Here is an 18,140-nt window from a genome sequence, read left to right on the forward strand (position 1 = left end):
TGGTCGAAAATCATTTTGAGAGATCTTGATTACAGCAATTAGTACCTTCTTAAGGATGGTGAAGCACAAACCCTATCATTAGTAAAGAACATGATCCCCTAATATATTCATAATAAGAATAAGTAGCAACACTTAGTAGGTATTAATCTCTATTCTTTGTCAAATTATCCGAATATCAGTGTGCTTAAACAGATACATATCACTACCTGAAACACAGCAACAATCCGTTGAATGACATCCAGACAACCTACCTAATGTCTTGACCCACTTTAGGAGCTCTCATAATTTTGATTTCTAGCTCTGTTCTCCCTTCGTCTGCATGACGTTCTAACAGAGTATCTTCAACCTGAACGACAGCATCAGCCCCCGGGGGTAAGGGGGCACCTGTGTTGATCCGTACACAGTAACCAGGCTTAACAATACCATCAGGCTGAAAAAGACAAGGCCACTCGTTCGCTAAATTCACACAAATTGTTCAAAGGCCGATTGATGAAAAGTACATCTCACATGAAGCATTTTGCTAAAATAAGTATTGAAATTAAGACTGCTGCAAATTCCATTCTAAATGTCGGGATAACACGCATGGAGTTGTAATTGATTGATGTGTCGACAGAAATTGCAATCAGATTCATCCATTTCGGTCTACATTCCTTAATATAAATAGAAAATATAATTGATATTATTTAACGTAATGTGAGGATATGATGAATTTAATTAAGGGATACCAAAATAACGAATAAACACCAATAGCCCGTGGCGATATAAGTATATACCAAGTCAGCAATATGGGTGTAACTTTTATTTAATCGATATTTTTTTAACCTTTGACATTGAAAATATTTTGACAGGTAACCCGATTGATTTCCATATTCATAAAGTACTTATAAAATATAATTAAAGACGTTAAAGGTTTGCTTATTTCCATGATATTTATGACAACACTATTCAATGTAACATGAACTTATTGATGTTGAACATCATGTTAGCACTGACTGACCGACATGACAGAAGCTCAGATCTCACTGAATTCAATAAAGACCACGACAATGAAAATCAACAAGAAAGCATGCGAATCATTGCTACCTACGCATGTCTCTATTCTGGAAATAATTAATTTGAAAGCACAAATAAATGTATCCAAAACCATATCATGCTATACAGTTATGAAGTCATTATTTTAATGGGAATAAACTTGACATTATAGTGGAATAGAATAGATATTCAACGCCTATCATATCTATTAAAGTCTTCATGAAACATGTTTACATGTGAGGGTTGGTTCAATTGATTGAAAAAGTAGATATCAATGAATTAAAAATGTTCGCGTAAAACACTTTAACTTCAAAAAGCATCTCCAAAATTCAAAACGTCGACGGTCAATTGGTCTTTAATTTACCTTTCATTCACTATTTTTTTTAATTTTGGGAAAAGTTTAACATTTATTAGAAACTACATCGACTAACGATAAGTTTCATGATCTCTTCGAAATCACAGTGCAATAGATGGCTAATGGGTTAGCGATGAAATACCTGACACCTAAACTCGACTAACGCCTGTGCTATAGTAGGACAGTCTACGTTAGTCAATTAAGAACAAAGTGTAACTAAAGACCACAATCCATATGTATTGAAAGCCTATTTGTACAATACTTCTCTGCTTTATTGCCAACAGACATTTTTGTTATTTTGTATACCCTTAAATATGTTTTATGTATCACGTTAGGTTAGCTCAGCTAAAATCAATGTTGTAATTCTACAGTAAATTCTGTGTGGGCACCTGTCTTACACGTGTAGTTAAACATTTCAAAAGTATCAACAAACCAGGTCCGTAGTAATAACAAGTTATTTATGTCGGAACTACATAACCACAGAGAATTTTGCCACAACGTAACGTCATAATAAATGCTTCCACGGTCTTGTTGCCGTTTCTGGAAACACTTTTGCTATTTAGACTACACTCTGCGAACTGGAGTCAAAACAGTGAAACATCTAACGGCTATCGTTTTAGAGATAGTATCAACTATCCTTGTTCCTAGCGTATCGAAGCAAACCTAGGTGTACTGATTCGATAGTTCTTTCTTCAATTCTTCTAAATAACCAATGGTAAATTGTCACTACATGAATTTGTATGTTTTTTCTCCAAATAATACCCTTTGGCGTGAAATTCATCAAACCATTTTTTTTAAATCTTTGCGGCGAAGAAATTGTTTATTCAAGTAAATTTCAAAGGTAATGGACTTTGAAATATCCTTCAAATAAATGTCTATTTGAGGTCGAAAATTTTTTGAATGGCTTATTTCGTTGTCCCGGTGGAATATGTCCCAAACCTTTGAATCGAAACGGGCACAATATTTCGACAGGTGACATTAACAGAAAATGATTTTCCTCTATGTTTGATCGATGTCATTAAAGGACGATCAAAGTAAAGTATTTTTGAAATGTTCTAGAGCACGGCATTATTTAATTCTTAATCAAACTCACTATTTAACGGTATGGCCATTTAAAAAAAATCAAATAAAAATAAAAAATAAATCGAACAGTCCCAAAGATTCATATGCACGTGTAGCGGAATATAGTCGCTATACTCATAGTAAGTTTTTTTTCACAAATATAAACCATTGAATAATAAGTAGATGACATTTATGCAAATATGCATGCGTCACGCTTCAAATATTATTGTTCAGATACGTTTAGAAATCAAACGACTCATACAAGAGGACACTGAATCGTGACAAGAATTTTTTTCATTTCCTAAATGCTACATGACATTAATTATCAAAATCGATTGGAAACATTACTTTAAAATTGACAATTCAGAAGGCTTAAGGCAGACAGCAGGATGTCAATAAGGCAAAAAGGGTTTGAACACGATAAACGTCCCATATCACGCGGGAAAAACATTATGTCATCCATAGTGTTTAACAACACGTATATCATCATACATTTTGAAAAAGTCTAATTACCATGGAATTCAATCATATCCGAAATAGTCACGACAACGTTATAAATCATTCATACATCGAATATCAAACTCGTTCTGCACAATAAACGTTAGACAATAGTTTTGATCTCTTTAATCGTTCCTAATATACATGATATTTAGATAATTGAATTAAATGCAAATGAGTTAATCTACAAACTTAACCGGAAATGATTCGATTACTAAACGTCAAAGATCGAAATACCATTTGTTTATTAGAGATGACTAATCTAAATGGAGTGTATATAATTACATATTTTCCAAACACCAACGCATACAACATCTTATTAAACGACTCTAAGCCATCCATCCTTCAAGTTATTCTCCTGTTAATTGCTTGTTCTACATATTTCCCGATAATTTATGATTATTTCCTTACATTTTTTATCATTATTTTTGCGAGCTACAAAATGTATTGAAGAATTTAGTGAATATTGCCATTTTGTCACATTGTCCTACAATCCTTACGTCATGTCATTGTTTACTGGCGTACAGTCATAGCGTCACAATGAATGTCCACGCAATGAAATACGCCCTAGGTTGTATTCACCTAGTGACATGTATATATATTAAAAGTCACTGACTTTCAGGCGGACAATGTGATAAATACATGTCGTTATCAGTTTTAAAATTCGGAAAAGAATTATTTTATATAAATAAATACTTCAAATGATAAGGACGTATTGTCTCATTCTAGATACTGTCTTTATAATGTAGTCTTCGTCAGTTTTCTGTTAATGCTGTCGCTATTCAATATAGTATGCGAAGAATAAAAATTATACACTCAAATACTTCAAAAGGGGGTTATATATTGGTTTGGTTCATTGAAAACGAACCCGTCTGATTTGCATTACATTTCATATATATTTATACCCACGTGGAAATAGAAATCGATAAACAGACGACGACAGCAATACCAAAACTCAATAAGGAATGACGAGGACAAATACTATTTGAAACAAGAGGCCCAAGAGGCCTTGACGGTCACCTGAGTGCTGCTACAGAAAGGGCATTCCAAAATTGGTTCAAATCTATAAAAAATATTTACGAATTAAAATAAACTTTAAAGTTGAACTTTCGTAATAGAATTTTTATTTTTTGTTTTTCATTTGGATAGTTAGTGTATTATGCTGCTTAACCAATTTGCAACACAAACCTTATGCTTAAAATTTCCAATTTGCTTTGCTCAAAAATTCAGCAGAAGTTTTTGAAATTTTAGCCATTTGACCCAGTTTTGCCCCGCCCCTCTGGTCCCTGGGGGTCAGCCAGGACTAATATGGATATGGTGTTAAAATGCTATTTCAGGCTAATAAGTCTACCCCAGTTTGACTCATTTCCTATTAAAACTAAGCAAATAATGTTCATAAATGTGTTTTTCCTATATAGACTTAAGTAAATTTGACCCCCTCCCCAGGGAAAAATCTGAGATCCCAGGGCCATGAAATTCACGATTTTTGTAAAGGGCCTTAAGACCTTCCAATCTATGAAGAGTATTTAGTTCCATCAAGTCTGTGAATTCAGAAGAAGATTTTTGAAGTTTTAGCCTATTTGACCCTTTTTGGCCCCGCCCCTAAGGCCCCGAGGGGTCGACCTATCTCAGGCTAATAATTCTAACTCAATTAAAATAAGCAAATGTTATTCATAAATGTGTTTTTCCTATATAAACTATAGTAAACTTGCCCCCCTCCCCACGGGAAACATGAGACCCCAGGGTCATATAATTCACATTTTTTTGTAAAGGACCTTAAGACCTTTCCATCTATGAAGAGTATTTGATTCTACCAGTTCCAGAATTTCAGAAGAAGATTTTTGAAGTTTTAGCTTATTTGACCCCTTTTGGCCCCACCCCTAAGGCCCCTGGGAGTCAGTCATGGAAAATTTGTTTATATGATTCAATGGCCATTTCATAGGGATAATTCTGACAACATTTGACTCATTTCCTTTTACAAATGACCCAATAATGCTCAAAAATGTGTTTTCCCTATATAAACTATAGTAAACTTAACCCCCTCCCCAAGGGGAAACCTGATACCCCAGGGTCATATAATTCACAATATTTGTAAAGGACCTTTAGACCTTTCTATCTATGAAGAGTATTTGATTCCATCACATCTGTGAGTGGAGAAGAAAATTTTTGAAATTATAGTCAATTTTACCCCTTTTGGCCCCTCCCACAGCCCCCAGGGGTGGGGACCATATAATTCACAATTTTGATTGGCCTTATGCCTATGAAGGTTTGTGCAAAATTTCATTGAATTTGCTTCAGCGGTTTTTGAGAAGAAAGCGAAAATGTAAATTGTTTACGGACATACGACGCACGACGCACGACGACGGATAAAAGGCGATTAGAATAGGTCGTCTCAGGTGACCTAAAAATCGTGTTAGACCAGGTGTTCCATCGAGGACGCATGCGCAGATGTCTCATATTTAGGTCAAACGAGCGTAAATCATCGATATTATCTATCTAGGACAACCCAGCGTCAATAATCATTATTACATATCTAGGTCAAACCAGCGTAAATCATCGATATTATCTATCTAGGACAAACCAGCGTCAATAATCAATATTACATATCTAGGTCAAACCATCGAAAATCGCCGATATTACATTGTAAATGTCTAGGTAAAACCAGCGTCAAACTTCGTCTCAGGTGACCTAAAATCGTGTTAGACCAGGTGTTCCATCGAGGACGCATGCGCAGATGTTACATATTTAAGTCAAACGAGCGTAAATCGCCAATATTACATACCTAGATCAAACCAGCGTAAATCACTGATATTACACATCTAGGTCAATCCAGCGTCAATCATCAATATTACATATCTAGATCAAACCAGTGTAAATCACCTATATTACATATCTAGGTCAAAGCAGCGTATATATAAATCACCGATATTTCATATCTAGGTCAAACTAGCGTAAATAACCGATATTACACATTTAGGTCAACCCAGCGTAAATCACCGATATTTCATATCTAGGTCAAACCAGCGTAAATCATCGATATTACACATCTAGGTAAGCCCAGCGTAAATCGTAGATATTAATACATATCAAACCAGCATAAATCACCGATATTACATATCAAGGTCAAACCAGCGTAAAGCACCGATACTACATATCTAGGTCAAACCAGCGTCAATTACCAGGTGGCAAAAAGGTTAACATGGTAATAATTGTTAGGCTTATAACGAATCAACTTTATATTGCATGGGAAAAAAATCAAACAACATTTATCATGGGTTATCTCACAAATATACATGCATTCCATACGTTGTTTTATACCGGAAACAATACGTTACGAGGTTAATATTTCTTTGCTACCATATAAATAGCATACACAGCTTTCATATGAATTCGTTTAACTACAAATACATGTAGGTAACGAAAAGGTGTGTTGACGGGAAAGCAACTGCCAAAACAAAATTACTCTTAACTACACTGGTAACGTTCCCTTAGTAAAGAAATAAACAGGATGGTGTGTTTTATTAAAGTAATAACGATTGACGGCAAGCCATGGTTTTTACCCGAACAAAAAAAGTAATGAAACTAACACTTTATAAATCGGTAGAAAAAAAAAAGAATATACGTCTTCTGCCGCTACGGACAAGGGAACTGCTGCAAACGCTCCGTATTTATCAAAGTGTCACACAACCTTTGATCCAGTGTTTGGAGGCTTTTCTTTCAACGCTGTCAAAGAACATCAATGAGGATATTTGCAGAGCATAAACAAAATGTGATTTAAAAGCTTGTGTCCGTCTTTACATGGATTTCTCGTAAACCATTCCATAAGATGACAGCGCAGATCCATTGATGAAACATGTATTCATGTAGTGACATATCAACTGACATTATGTCCCTCTCAAAACGAATGACCTTATCATATTTACATATTAAGGTGGTTTGGATCTACTCTAATATCGTTTTGGTTATGATGTTGCGCAGTTACGATTGCGGTCATAACCTACTTATACGTCCGATGTCGATCAGAACGCCAAGGTTAAATTCTGTATTACTTTCAACAAGTAGCTTCATTACGTTTCCGTATGTCATGGGTTAATAGCTTTCATTTTGCATTATGATGCTGTTTCAAATATGCATTCATTATTTTTTCAAGCTTCTTGCGAAATATCAAAACTATATCATACTAGAGTAGATATCTTCTATCTCAACTAATAAAACATCTAAATGCTTCCCATGTAATTGGCGATGGTGTATCAATGCTATGATCCACCTTGAAGTTATAATGTCATATATTCATATCTTTATGCAATCAGAGTTAACAAGAGTATCTTTATTCTTTGGTATGAACATCTTGCTAAGCGTTTTAGAAACATATACAACCTCTACTACGTATTATTACATTAACAATCATAGTTAACGTTTAGACTTTATCTATCAATGTTTAAAAGTAATCGAAATACATTGAATTGAATGTATGTAGTACCTTATAAGTAAAACAAAATCCTGCATATTGTGTATAACAGAGTTGACTCCTTTGCAGATAGGCACTGATTGTGACGTCATGTGTTTACGAACAAAACGTTATATTTTTAAAGAAATGGGCAGATAACTCTGATGGAGATGGAATAGAAAATTAACGATTAAGCTAGCATACAACTTTATCAAATGGGCCTAAAGTATAGGATGAATAAGTGAAGAATATATTTTGTCTTCATGTTGAACAAGGAAATAAAGGGACATAACTCAGCGGTTATCCAATTGGTGGAATTACAGAAATTATGCATTCAGGAAATAGTGTAGACAACTTGTACCACTCAACTCAGCATAAATCAATTGTCTACAGAAATGTTGGCTTCCTTGTCTAATTTTCAACGATCGTGAGACCGCACCGGGAACCACCGGAACGCCGTGTTCGTGTGATCGTCATTATTTGTGAAATGTACTTAAAACTACCGGTGTCAGAAGGGAAAAGTAGCATAACTAGTCCACCTAGAGATGTCTTAATTACATCAAGTTCTAATTATGCTGCCGATTTGTAACATCCACCGATTAACGCCGAAGTCAGAAGATTTGTTGCTCCAGTTGAGGAAGCCGTAGGTTCTGACAATGTAATAAATAAGTGGTGTATAACGCTCTACCTTCAATGGCGTCATTATGTAACGGTTTTGTGTGCTGGAGAACAAAGACTTCATCATATCACTGTCCAACTAAAACAACCATGCTAAAATATCTCAGTAACTACTAACATTTTAATAGTAAATTATTTTTTTGGAAAATAGAAGCAAACAGGTGTTCTTTAAGACAAGACGCTATGATATAATTATTGTAGGCACGTTGGTTGTCTTAACAGTCCTATTAAAGAAAGAATAAAATACTAAGACGCCTTAGCAATATATGAGTATCATCATAGTCTGGGACCATGAGACCAATATTGTGGATTAGAGACAAACTATATATAACAACAACGTGACAGGGTAGAGGGTAGGGGCTCCACTACATAGCTATATTTTATACAGAACCGTGTAAATCATGCACGTGTTTAGTATGTTTTCTTCATGTGCTAACACAGAAGTGCCCTTTGATCGAGCGTTCTTAAAACACACCGAATAACGTCTCTTAGTTGTATCCTCCCTCCCCCCTAAACCCCCCCCCCCCCCCCAACATCCATTCCATGTTTAAGTCACATAGTATTAGATTTAATTACTGTTAACACTACTATATTGCAATAAGGTTCTATAAAATAAAAGTAGTATCATGATAATGCGAGCAATAGTTTTGTGAGAAATATTTTGCCATTCTTCTAGAAAACAATTTTTTAACCAGAAAATATAACGTCAAAAGCATTATTCCTAACACCTCATCAGTAACCTGTATCTTTAATTTGTACACACACAGGACAGTACTAATTGGACAATGGCAAGTAACAGACTATAGGATTTGAACTTTCCCAATATTTTCCATACAAGCTGTTTTTAAAGGGCTTTTCCCAGTCAAATCAATATGCAAAACCCATTACTTGATATTACATCAAAACAGTATAAGGAATTACGTTCACACTCGGACAGATGTTTATTTTACATCAGATGGGAATTTATCATGATAATAGTAAATTGATGTCCAAGGTATATCACACCGCGCAACATCGTGTAAAGTCATTTCTGAAATAACCATTACAACAAAACGCATTTCGGCTGTTTGGAAAATTTGATCCGAACAGTGTCGCGCTGTAAAGACCAGACACAAATAAAAATAATGAGCTTAACAGACACTGTCAGATAGATGGCAGTTATTACAGACTTCGCGTACAAAACATGAACATTTTATACATGTTAAGTTCGTTACACGTGTAACTAACCATTCAACCGACATAGGCCTGACTCATTGATCAACATTTGATTTCATTACATATCACACATGCCAATTTACTTGAACAATGCATAGTAACCGTAATGCATTCAGACTGCATCCGATCAGCCACAGAATAGCGATATAAGTCTCATGATTATTTTCTTTTGACATCTTTGTCACAAGAATACAACACAAAAAGCTTCATGAAAATTTCTAATATTACCCGCTATTTCAAATTTACTACTGACTTTCGCGTTATCATACTAAACAACTTTTTCATAATAATTCCATTTTGCGGTTTTCAGTTTTAAACGTTCTACTGTATCTGCAACTTAAACTGCTATGTGGTGATGTATTTTGTGGATTATTGACATGCTCGCGAAATACCAGAAATAAGATGATTTACAGTATCGTCTATGGTTAAGCACTGAACATCAAAACACATCTGGTAAGACTATCTACGTAAAAAGCGGAATAAAATTAAAAGTACTCGCACGTCATCTTGAAGTGCACCCCATGAATTGGGGTAGATATTGTAACAGGGTCTGTATGGACACTAGCTTAATCCTAAATAGATAAACACGAGTGCCTAGAGAAGAGAAACTATTACCAATGTTGTTAATTCGTTAGACATGAAACTGAGATGACTCAGGTATTTAAAATAAATCTACACGGTGTAGTACTCGACGACAAGGCGTACAGTAACACAATGACTGGCAGTGTTGATAGACCAGAAAATATCAGAAACTGCAGCAATGGGAGTAACATATCTGAATTGTTGGTGGGTAGGTTTGGTTTAACAGCTAGAGTCATTTATGAAAGAACTTCCCTGTATACAAGACGTTGCATATATTAATGTCTTACTAATTTTGGAGGCTGCAGTATATTCATGTTGTCATAGTGGAATAGAGGACAGATCCCAGCGTCTTCCTCACAGGACCGAGTGTCAAGGAAGAAGAGACAAGACCCAACATTTAGTCGGCTTTTTACTATCATGGAATGGAGACAACAGGCAAAATTATAACACTCTACCTGCAAAGCAAAACGTCTGGGACACTGTGATATGTATTCGTGCTGCTTAATAGCAGGACACTCTCTATAATTTCATAGTGCTATATCACTGAACAATACTGTCGGAGACATATGTCAGCAGATCCGGTCCAGTCACACACTGACAACGGGTCATCTCTTTACATTGAGTAGAAACTACACGTTGGTATTAGCGATGACGCTACAAAAGCCGTTCGTTCATTAAGTGATACATTAAATGATAAACAAAGCAAAACACATATAAACCCACCAACCCAAAGTCGTTTTCATCCAAAGGAGTTACACAGCCACAATCTAACTAATCGTGTTTTAAATTATGCCTCGACGAATGAAAAACAACCTTGTTGTTTTTCTTACAAACCAATAATTAAGTATATGGTTTCCAAACACTCCGACCACAACTATACCGAACATCTATAAAATGCACGTGCTAGAAATTCCAGCAAATCGTAGTAAAGCGAAGTAGGGACTGTGTTCTTTGAAGTGATATTACTGTAAGCAGCAGAGCTAAAGGCATGATGTGTATGATGTCATGCCGGGGCGCGTTTGATTGGCCACATGGCAGGAACTCCGGACAAATGACTTTGACTTCATTATTTTCAGTTAAAAGACAAATTCTTGCAAGGTGCTAACTATTGGCCTTACCATAGCCCCGGCAGTAGAATCCCCAGAAACTAGTCTATTTCCTTCTCCGTCAGATGCTGAAATTTAGATAAATCATAGTGTTATTTGAATGAGGGTAATACATTTAAATAGTAAAGTTTCATTAAAGCGATCGGTTGACGCTGTCTGTCCCAATAAAGCTGAGCTGTTATAGCAGACCGCTGCTGAGCATTGTGGTAGACAAAACGGTAATATAGCCAGACTCTAAGTATCAAAGACATCACGGCCTAATTAAAGTGGATAGCTAGAAATAAAATGTGAAATAAAGTGAATGGTCGTGTATAGCGAAAACAGACTGCTGTATGTTTTACGTCGTACCAGAGTACACATCAAAGTGGGACGCCGACAGATGTTGGTATCACAACAGTGCCAAATAGTGTTCCGTGCCTTACAGCCACCCGCACTCTTTGATGTTACTTCAGGAGCAAGCCATAATCTTATGGCAACCAAATATGCCTCCATATCAAATTCCTATTGGTAATTTTAAAATTTCTATTGGTAATTTTAAAATTATTACAGAAAAAAAGTACATTAAAATCATGGGAACGTCATTAAAGTATACATCTGATTAATTACGATTGATGATTATGTTGAAAATCATAAGATGATAATTAATAACTGCTGGCTTGACTCGCATCGGCCAATCGCCTTCACACAGTATTCGACGGCAGTAAATTGATATAACTTAAAACTGTTTTCCTGTCGTAGTGATGACCGTCCCAAAACAAAGAAAGATAATAATGACAACCTCATATTATATATATATATATATATATATATATATATATATATATATAATTACGTATTTATAATTAATGTTAAAGTAAGCATATATATAACTTGTTAAATATGAAACATTGTCATGAAAATCAATTCAAATTTAAACGCAAAATGTTCAAAAGCGACAAAATATCATTATGATGTATCAGAGAAACTTCTCTTCGTTTTACTACGTCAGTACTCAGATGGAAAGGTAATATATGGACGAAATAAATATACCTTTGGAGACTCTTAAATAGTCCAGTCAAGCTAGGGTTTTACTTCAAAGTAATTGCAATAGAATTTATCTTTGATTTTCTATAAAGATTAGAGTATGTATTGATAGAGGAAAAAGTATTAAGGAATCAAAAAGTGGTGAAAGTGGTTATTTCAGTCACGAAAATATCACGAAAATTAAAAAAAGCTTAATGGACCAAGTTTAAACTTCAATAACTATCCTCTCTGTAAGATTAGATAAAAGAAGTCATTGATATTTCGTGATCATGTTATGTACAATAAATAGGACAAAAGAGGAGTGCCAAGTGATCCAGAAGGGCAAGCGTCCACTGCTTCATCGAAAACATAGCCCTTATTAATCACTTAACGACAATGAAAGAAACATATACCGGCTTAACTTTTATAACAAGAAGAGCTATCATAAGGGATTCCTATTTGTAATGTAAATACTACATAACATTACAACATAAATTACATATCACTGCTATGTACATGTGTTGCCGCCCGACAAACGCCATACTAACGACCGGATCCTAAGACTATTTTTATCTAAGCGGCGCTTTGTTTACTATTGTCGGGTGTTTGAGTCAAAAAGATCTGCAAACTTTACAGAAGAGCACAGATAATGATAATCAAAACAAATATTATTACCAGTCAAGATGTTTGTACCTGGTTATATACAAATCAACTTGTCATTATGCTACAACTGAAAAGGTGGAAGAATGCATTGATGTGTGGTGGGTCTCAAACGCCGACAACTGTGGTAAAACAAGTGTTGGACTGTAAGTAGAAAACTTGCGCCTGTCTCTGCTCCTAATCCTCTGTCTGATGACAGACCGCTTGAGATGAACTTGCGTATTTTATCACTTTTGTGAACCTACTGTTCAGCAATATGACAAAGGTCGGTAGCTGAAGCTTTAAGAAGAACACTTTACAATTATGTCGCAAATGTCCCCATTATCATGAACATTAATCGTGCGTGCAGACTACAATAGCGCTGTGTGTATTTTTGGGGTCGTGTACAAGGTAACGTGCACTTGTCAATGTCTTACCGATAACAGCGTAGCCATCTTTAACAGAAGCTGGAAATGGTGGCAAGGCATCTTTGGCAAAAACGTCTTCTGCTAGGAACCGTCCCATGCATGCTGCAACATACAAACAGATTCTAAATGAATGTGGGTTTTTATCAAATGTTATAAACGCATTTTGGGCTGAACTTTTAATGACATAAAATACACAATCGTGTTATCAGGTATAAAACGATCATATATTGTATTTAAACAATTTTGATTACCAAACCACTCCTTGTCGACATAATCACACAACTGATACCACATGTTCCTTTTCTAAAAGTTAATATTTGAAAAAACATTTGTTTAGCTTGTATCTCCCATATATTTATTTACAATGCGGAGACAAAGTGGTTAAAATGTCCGGATAATCTTCGTTGTACCTGTTCATGACCCAAATATGGCAGATAGTTATTAGTGATTATTAGACGCTTAGAGTGTTGCATGAATTTGGCTACTCGTCACCAACTAAACCTATTATTTACCGAGAACAATATATTACACATATTAGAACATCATCTATCATACATCGTTTAACTCCCCATCATCAACTAAACCTGTTCTTACTTTAACTAACTACTGTAACAGTTGCAGGGCACAAACACATCTGACGTCCAATTTTAATCAAAATGCATTCATGCCCATTAATAAAATTGCTGGAAAATGTGATCGTCTGCTTAATTCGAGTACAAATATCTGAGACGTATCATTTCTCCTATCATAAAACTCTGTTAAGGTTCTAATATTCCATTCTATTTCTTTTGACAACGTGATTGTGAGATTCGTTGTCAGAACATTGAAGCATTCAGAATGTATAATATTTCTCCGCATAACGTTAAATTAACAAAAACTATCAGAACTCAAAATTTATTTCTTGTGGCATTTTGCTATAACAATCTTTCCGCATGATACATAAAAGCTTCGACATGCTCATGCAACTTCCAATAAAATCCTTTTAAAAGTAATTAAAAGTCCAACATTTGTAAACCTGATCATGCATGTATTCGTTAAAAAAACCTCAAAGCAAGCAAATATTCCAACGAAATGAAAAGTTCTCAAAGCAAAGTGAAAAATATCATATTAATTGATATTTCAAATGCATAAAAGTCTTGTAATTATTTTTGAATAATTTCAAATAATAATTTGATTTTGAAAATCAGTAATTTTGATTACACCACTAGAGCTAGCAAATGAACACGACCTTCACTTTCAACAAATTTCTATAAATAGACATCTGGTAAAATTAACACAATCTATGCATCATGAGTAAAACAATAAATAACTCCTTAAATAAAAGTACGAAATACTATCACTACAATGCTTTCAGACACGCTACCTATTCACCACTTGTAGTAACATATTACTTAACCACGTCATTTGACTAGCACAGTGTAAAACCACTTAATCCAGGTATGCAGCTCAGTAGACTTTTTTATATTATAATTTCATTATCGAATTACACAAACTAAATGAATTCTGTGCCAAATATGTTTTATTATCAACCCATCTGTAACAGGTTTATCACGGAATAATTTACGGATATTCTTCTATAAAATCACTTGTTTAAAAACATTATGATGAAAGGCTAATTAAACTCAAGATAAAGCAAGAGTAGACCAGTCATCAAATTTACAGAAAGAAAACGAAGTTATCATCTTTAAAAATATCTTCATTATTGAAAATGAAGTTTGCAAAACTAAAGAATGAGTGCACCTTGTTAAAACAAACAAAACATTCGTTGTGTTTATGTTACTTGTAAACGTTTGAATTCATCCAATGTTAATATATATATTACATAATAATGTAGATGACGTATTGACGAAAATTTACAAAATTAAGAAGGTTATATCCTTGCTTAATAAAACAGTCGCTATGCTTTAAAAGTTTCAAGAAACGACATCCATTCGGAACCCCCAGTTCCACCTTCACTGATAATCAGTATAATAACATCTTAAGGGCCCAGTGTGTGTTACAAAATCCAGTTATATGAACCTTAACATAATGTCAATATCATTTCAAAACCCATTCTCAATACGAAATGAACACTTTATAAATATCAAGCACGTATCATTTAAAACAAATCCTTCCCAAATTTAAGCCTAATTGACAGCAGGTTTGCATTCGTTTTCTGTTCCTGCCTAATTTGATTAGTTTGCGAGTGAAGAAATCTCAAGAAGATGTAACGAGATACATTGTATGTGAAGAGACATGGGGAAATTAGCAAATTTACGGAACATAAAAAATGTAAATTTTAATAAAATAAAAAAGCCAAACAAAAACAAAACAAGCAAAAATAAAAAACAAAAAACAAAAAAAAACCTTATGATAAAAGAGTTACCAACAAACTTTTTCACACAGGACCATTTTCTAACAATGTATAATGTATTGGAATCTTCTCAGGGAGCTTACGGTAAAATAGTATTCGTTCTCATCGTGAAACAAAAAAAGCATTTGTAAGAGTTAGAAAGCTTTAGGAGGGAATGGTAAAAAATATGTCCTTAAGCTATTATATAACACAAAATATATTCTTTAAATACATTTATCATTCATTTATTCATTTTCTCCAAAAAATGTCAATGAAGAACACAATGGGGAAAATGTTGAGATAATAGGGATATAAATAGAAAAGGAAATGTAATGTGTAATAATACAAATATCGGAGTTTTGTGTAACTAGATCAGTCGATAACGATTTTCCATTAGGTAGTGTCGTATGTGTTGTGCATGGGTGCACGAGGCGCACGTGCTAGACGTGGGGTACTTTGTGACACTGTCATTCAGCTGCAGATGATCTGACAGTTCACTTTTTGATTTGTCACTCAAGTGTTAACAAATTATACAGAAGGGTCCAATTGGAAAATCATTTTATGTAATATTTCATATCCCAAAGAATTTATTTTTATGGCATAGGTCGCCATATGAAGAAATCAAGAAATCATATAGTAAAGTTGTTTTCAGGGGAGTGAATATAATGCAAGATATGTTTATTTTTGCAGCTGTCTGCAACATTACACTTTGATGACAACTAATAATATTATCGGTAAATACAATATATATTGCGACAGAAGAGCATGAACTGATAAAATGAAAGAAAGATGGATGATTTGCAGTTTGTTAAGTTCGTTAAAACAAGCAAGCTAATCATGAATCAATTTGAATAAAAAGGCGATACATAACTTGTATGTTTATTTCATTTTTTTAATGTTTTCCTGACGTGTAAGTCATAACCGTAAACATATAAAGAGAACCATTATAGACTATGTATAATAGGATTTCTTTCCTACCTATATATTTAGCTACATTTGTATATCCATATAGTTTTCATTGTCGTAAAAGGCTAACTGTATAGCACATACGTTGTCCAGTACACATAGGTTAGGTATAGTACGTATAATTGACCTAATGTGCTCCTTCATCTTGATTTCTGGGGTAACTATCCATTTCGCACGTCTCATGAGAATAATACATTTTGAGGGTTTGAAAACTTTACTCAAGAAATTCTGCAATTTGTGCCGAATATCCCGTAAGTAATGCACATTACAGCGGTGTATATGCAGGTGTTCGAATGCAGGGATTACACTCAAACGGAATTCCTCTAAAACATCTTTTAATTACTTAAATTCTTCATACATACCAGGTAAAAGTAAGCACTTACTGTCTTAAATGAATTATGCAATAACGACATAGTTTAGAAGATGCTGTTAAATCTATTTCAAGAGAGACCAAAAACTAACATGGATATTTGCAGATCATTTTACGGCCTTTATGATGTTTTACAAAGCAACTGTTCATTTTTATGAAAACCTTTGCACTAATTTGCTTAGTAAACATCACACACATAGGGTAGATTCACTTAGCGAGAACACATCTTATTTTCCTTGACAGCAGTTTGAAGTGTAGGGCAATGGACACTTTGTAGATAACTAGCATAATGATTATGATGCCATTATATGATTTATCAGTGGCACCCTCTAGTCAAGGGAAGCGTGATTACGACCTTGGAGTGATTGACTCTCTCTGTTCCATATTGCGGCCATTAACACTACCATAGCCTTGACATTGCAGACATAGCTTACTTGTGTTAAAACGTACCGGCTGGTATGGAGTGCGTTAAAAATATTCGCCCTACACTGCTATTATTATTAACACTGAATGTTTTTATAAAAATCGCTGAGAGGTCATCGTAAAGACCAGAAAACCTGTTGAAGAGAATCAGCTATGCGCCTAAAGTTCAAAGAGTTCGTTACATTAGTTTACCATGAATACATGAATCAAACGCAACGACCAATGTGAAAAAACAATTTCGTGGATACTTGAGTACGAGAGACAAAAAGTATGCCAATAAACTATTAAGGACAAAACGCACATTTTAACACAATATGAAATCAAAATTAGAGTTGTTTTCATGATACAAATGTATCAGGACAGAAAGTTTCGCTATCAGGATAAGATTATATTATTACTTATACATCGCCCCTTCATTAAGACAGAATGTTTCGTATACTTCAGAAGAAAGACAATATGGAGCGTCGGACAATTATGTTTAATCTCACAAAACACCTCAACAATTAGCAGTATTTCCCACAGCACATCCCGTAAATGCGTCCACTAAGTGGAGATAAACCGGAGTGTGATAATCAGACGCGGAACATTTGTCGCGTTAGTGTGACTGTGACAATGCCTGTGTGCAATGCAGTGATGACAGAGCTATCGGGACAGCAGTGTTCACATTCCTCATACATTCCTCGCTAATCTAATTAGTCCTCGCCTGTCGTTACGAGGTCTACATAGAGACATAGGACACGGCCTGTCTCAAGGGCACCTACTGATATAGATGTCACCATCATATACCCCTACACCACGGCACCAAAGGATACCATTCGGTGTCGCCAATGACTTATTGCATATGTAAAGTATTTCACTGTTAAGCTAATTATTTACACGCGTAGATTACACTTAATGGACGTGTATTCTACCATAAACTATCAAATAAAGGTTGTGAAGTAAAGAAATGTGGATATTTTATGAGGATTATAGGTGCAACATGTTCTAGCGCAAAAACTAATTTAA

The 18,140-nt window shown here is 34.7% G+C and overlaps 1 protein-coding gene across 1 annotated transcript in view; it reads right to left on the minus strand.

Moving 5' to 3' along the window:
- The window catches only part of LOC138318399 (gephyrin-like), a 93,999-nt gene that overhangs the window by 42,944 nt on the left and 32,915 nt on the right, over window positions 1–18,140 (minus strand). Inside the window, exons 10-12 of the mRNA XM_069260720.1 lie at window positions 13,054–13,146; window positions 10,988–11,043; window positions 252–430 (exon numbers count right to left, since the gene is read on the minus strand). Coding sequence (XP_069116821.1) covers window positions 252–430; window positions 10,988–11,043; window positions 13,054–13,146 — 328 coding nt within the window. The remainder of the gene's footprint in view (window positions 1–251; window positions 431–10,987; window positions 11,044–13,053; window positions 13,147–18,140) is intronic.

Source organism: Argopecten irradians, chromosome 3 (genome assembly GCF_041381155.1).
Source record: "Argopecten irradians isolate NY chromosome 3, Ai_NY, whole genome shotgun sequence".
Classification (NCBI taxonomy): Eukaryota; Metazoa; Mollusca; class Bivalvia; order Pectinida; family Pectinidae; genus Argopecten; species Argopecten irradians.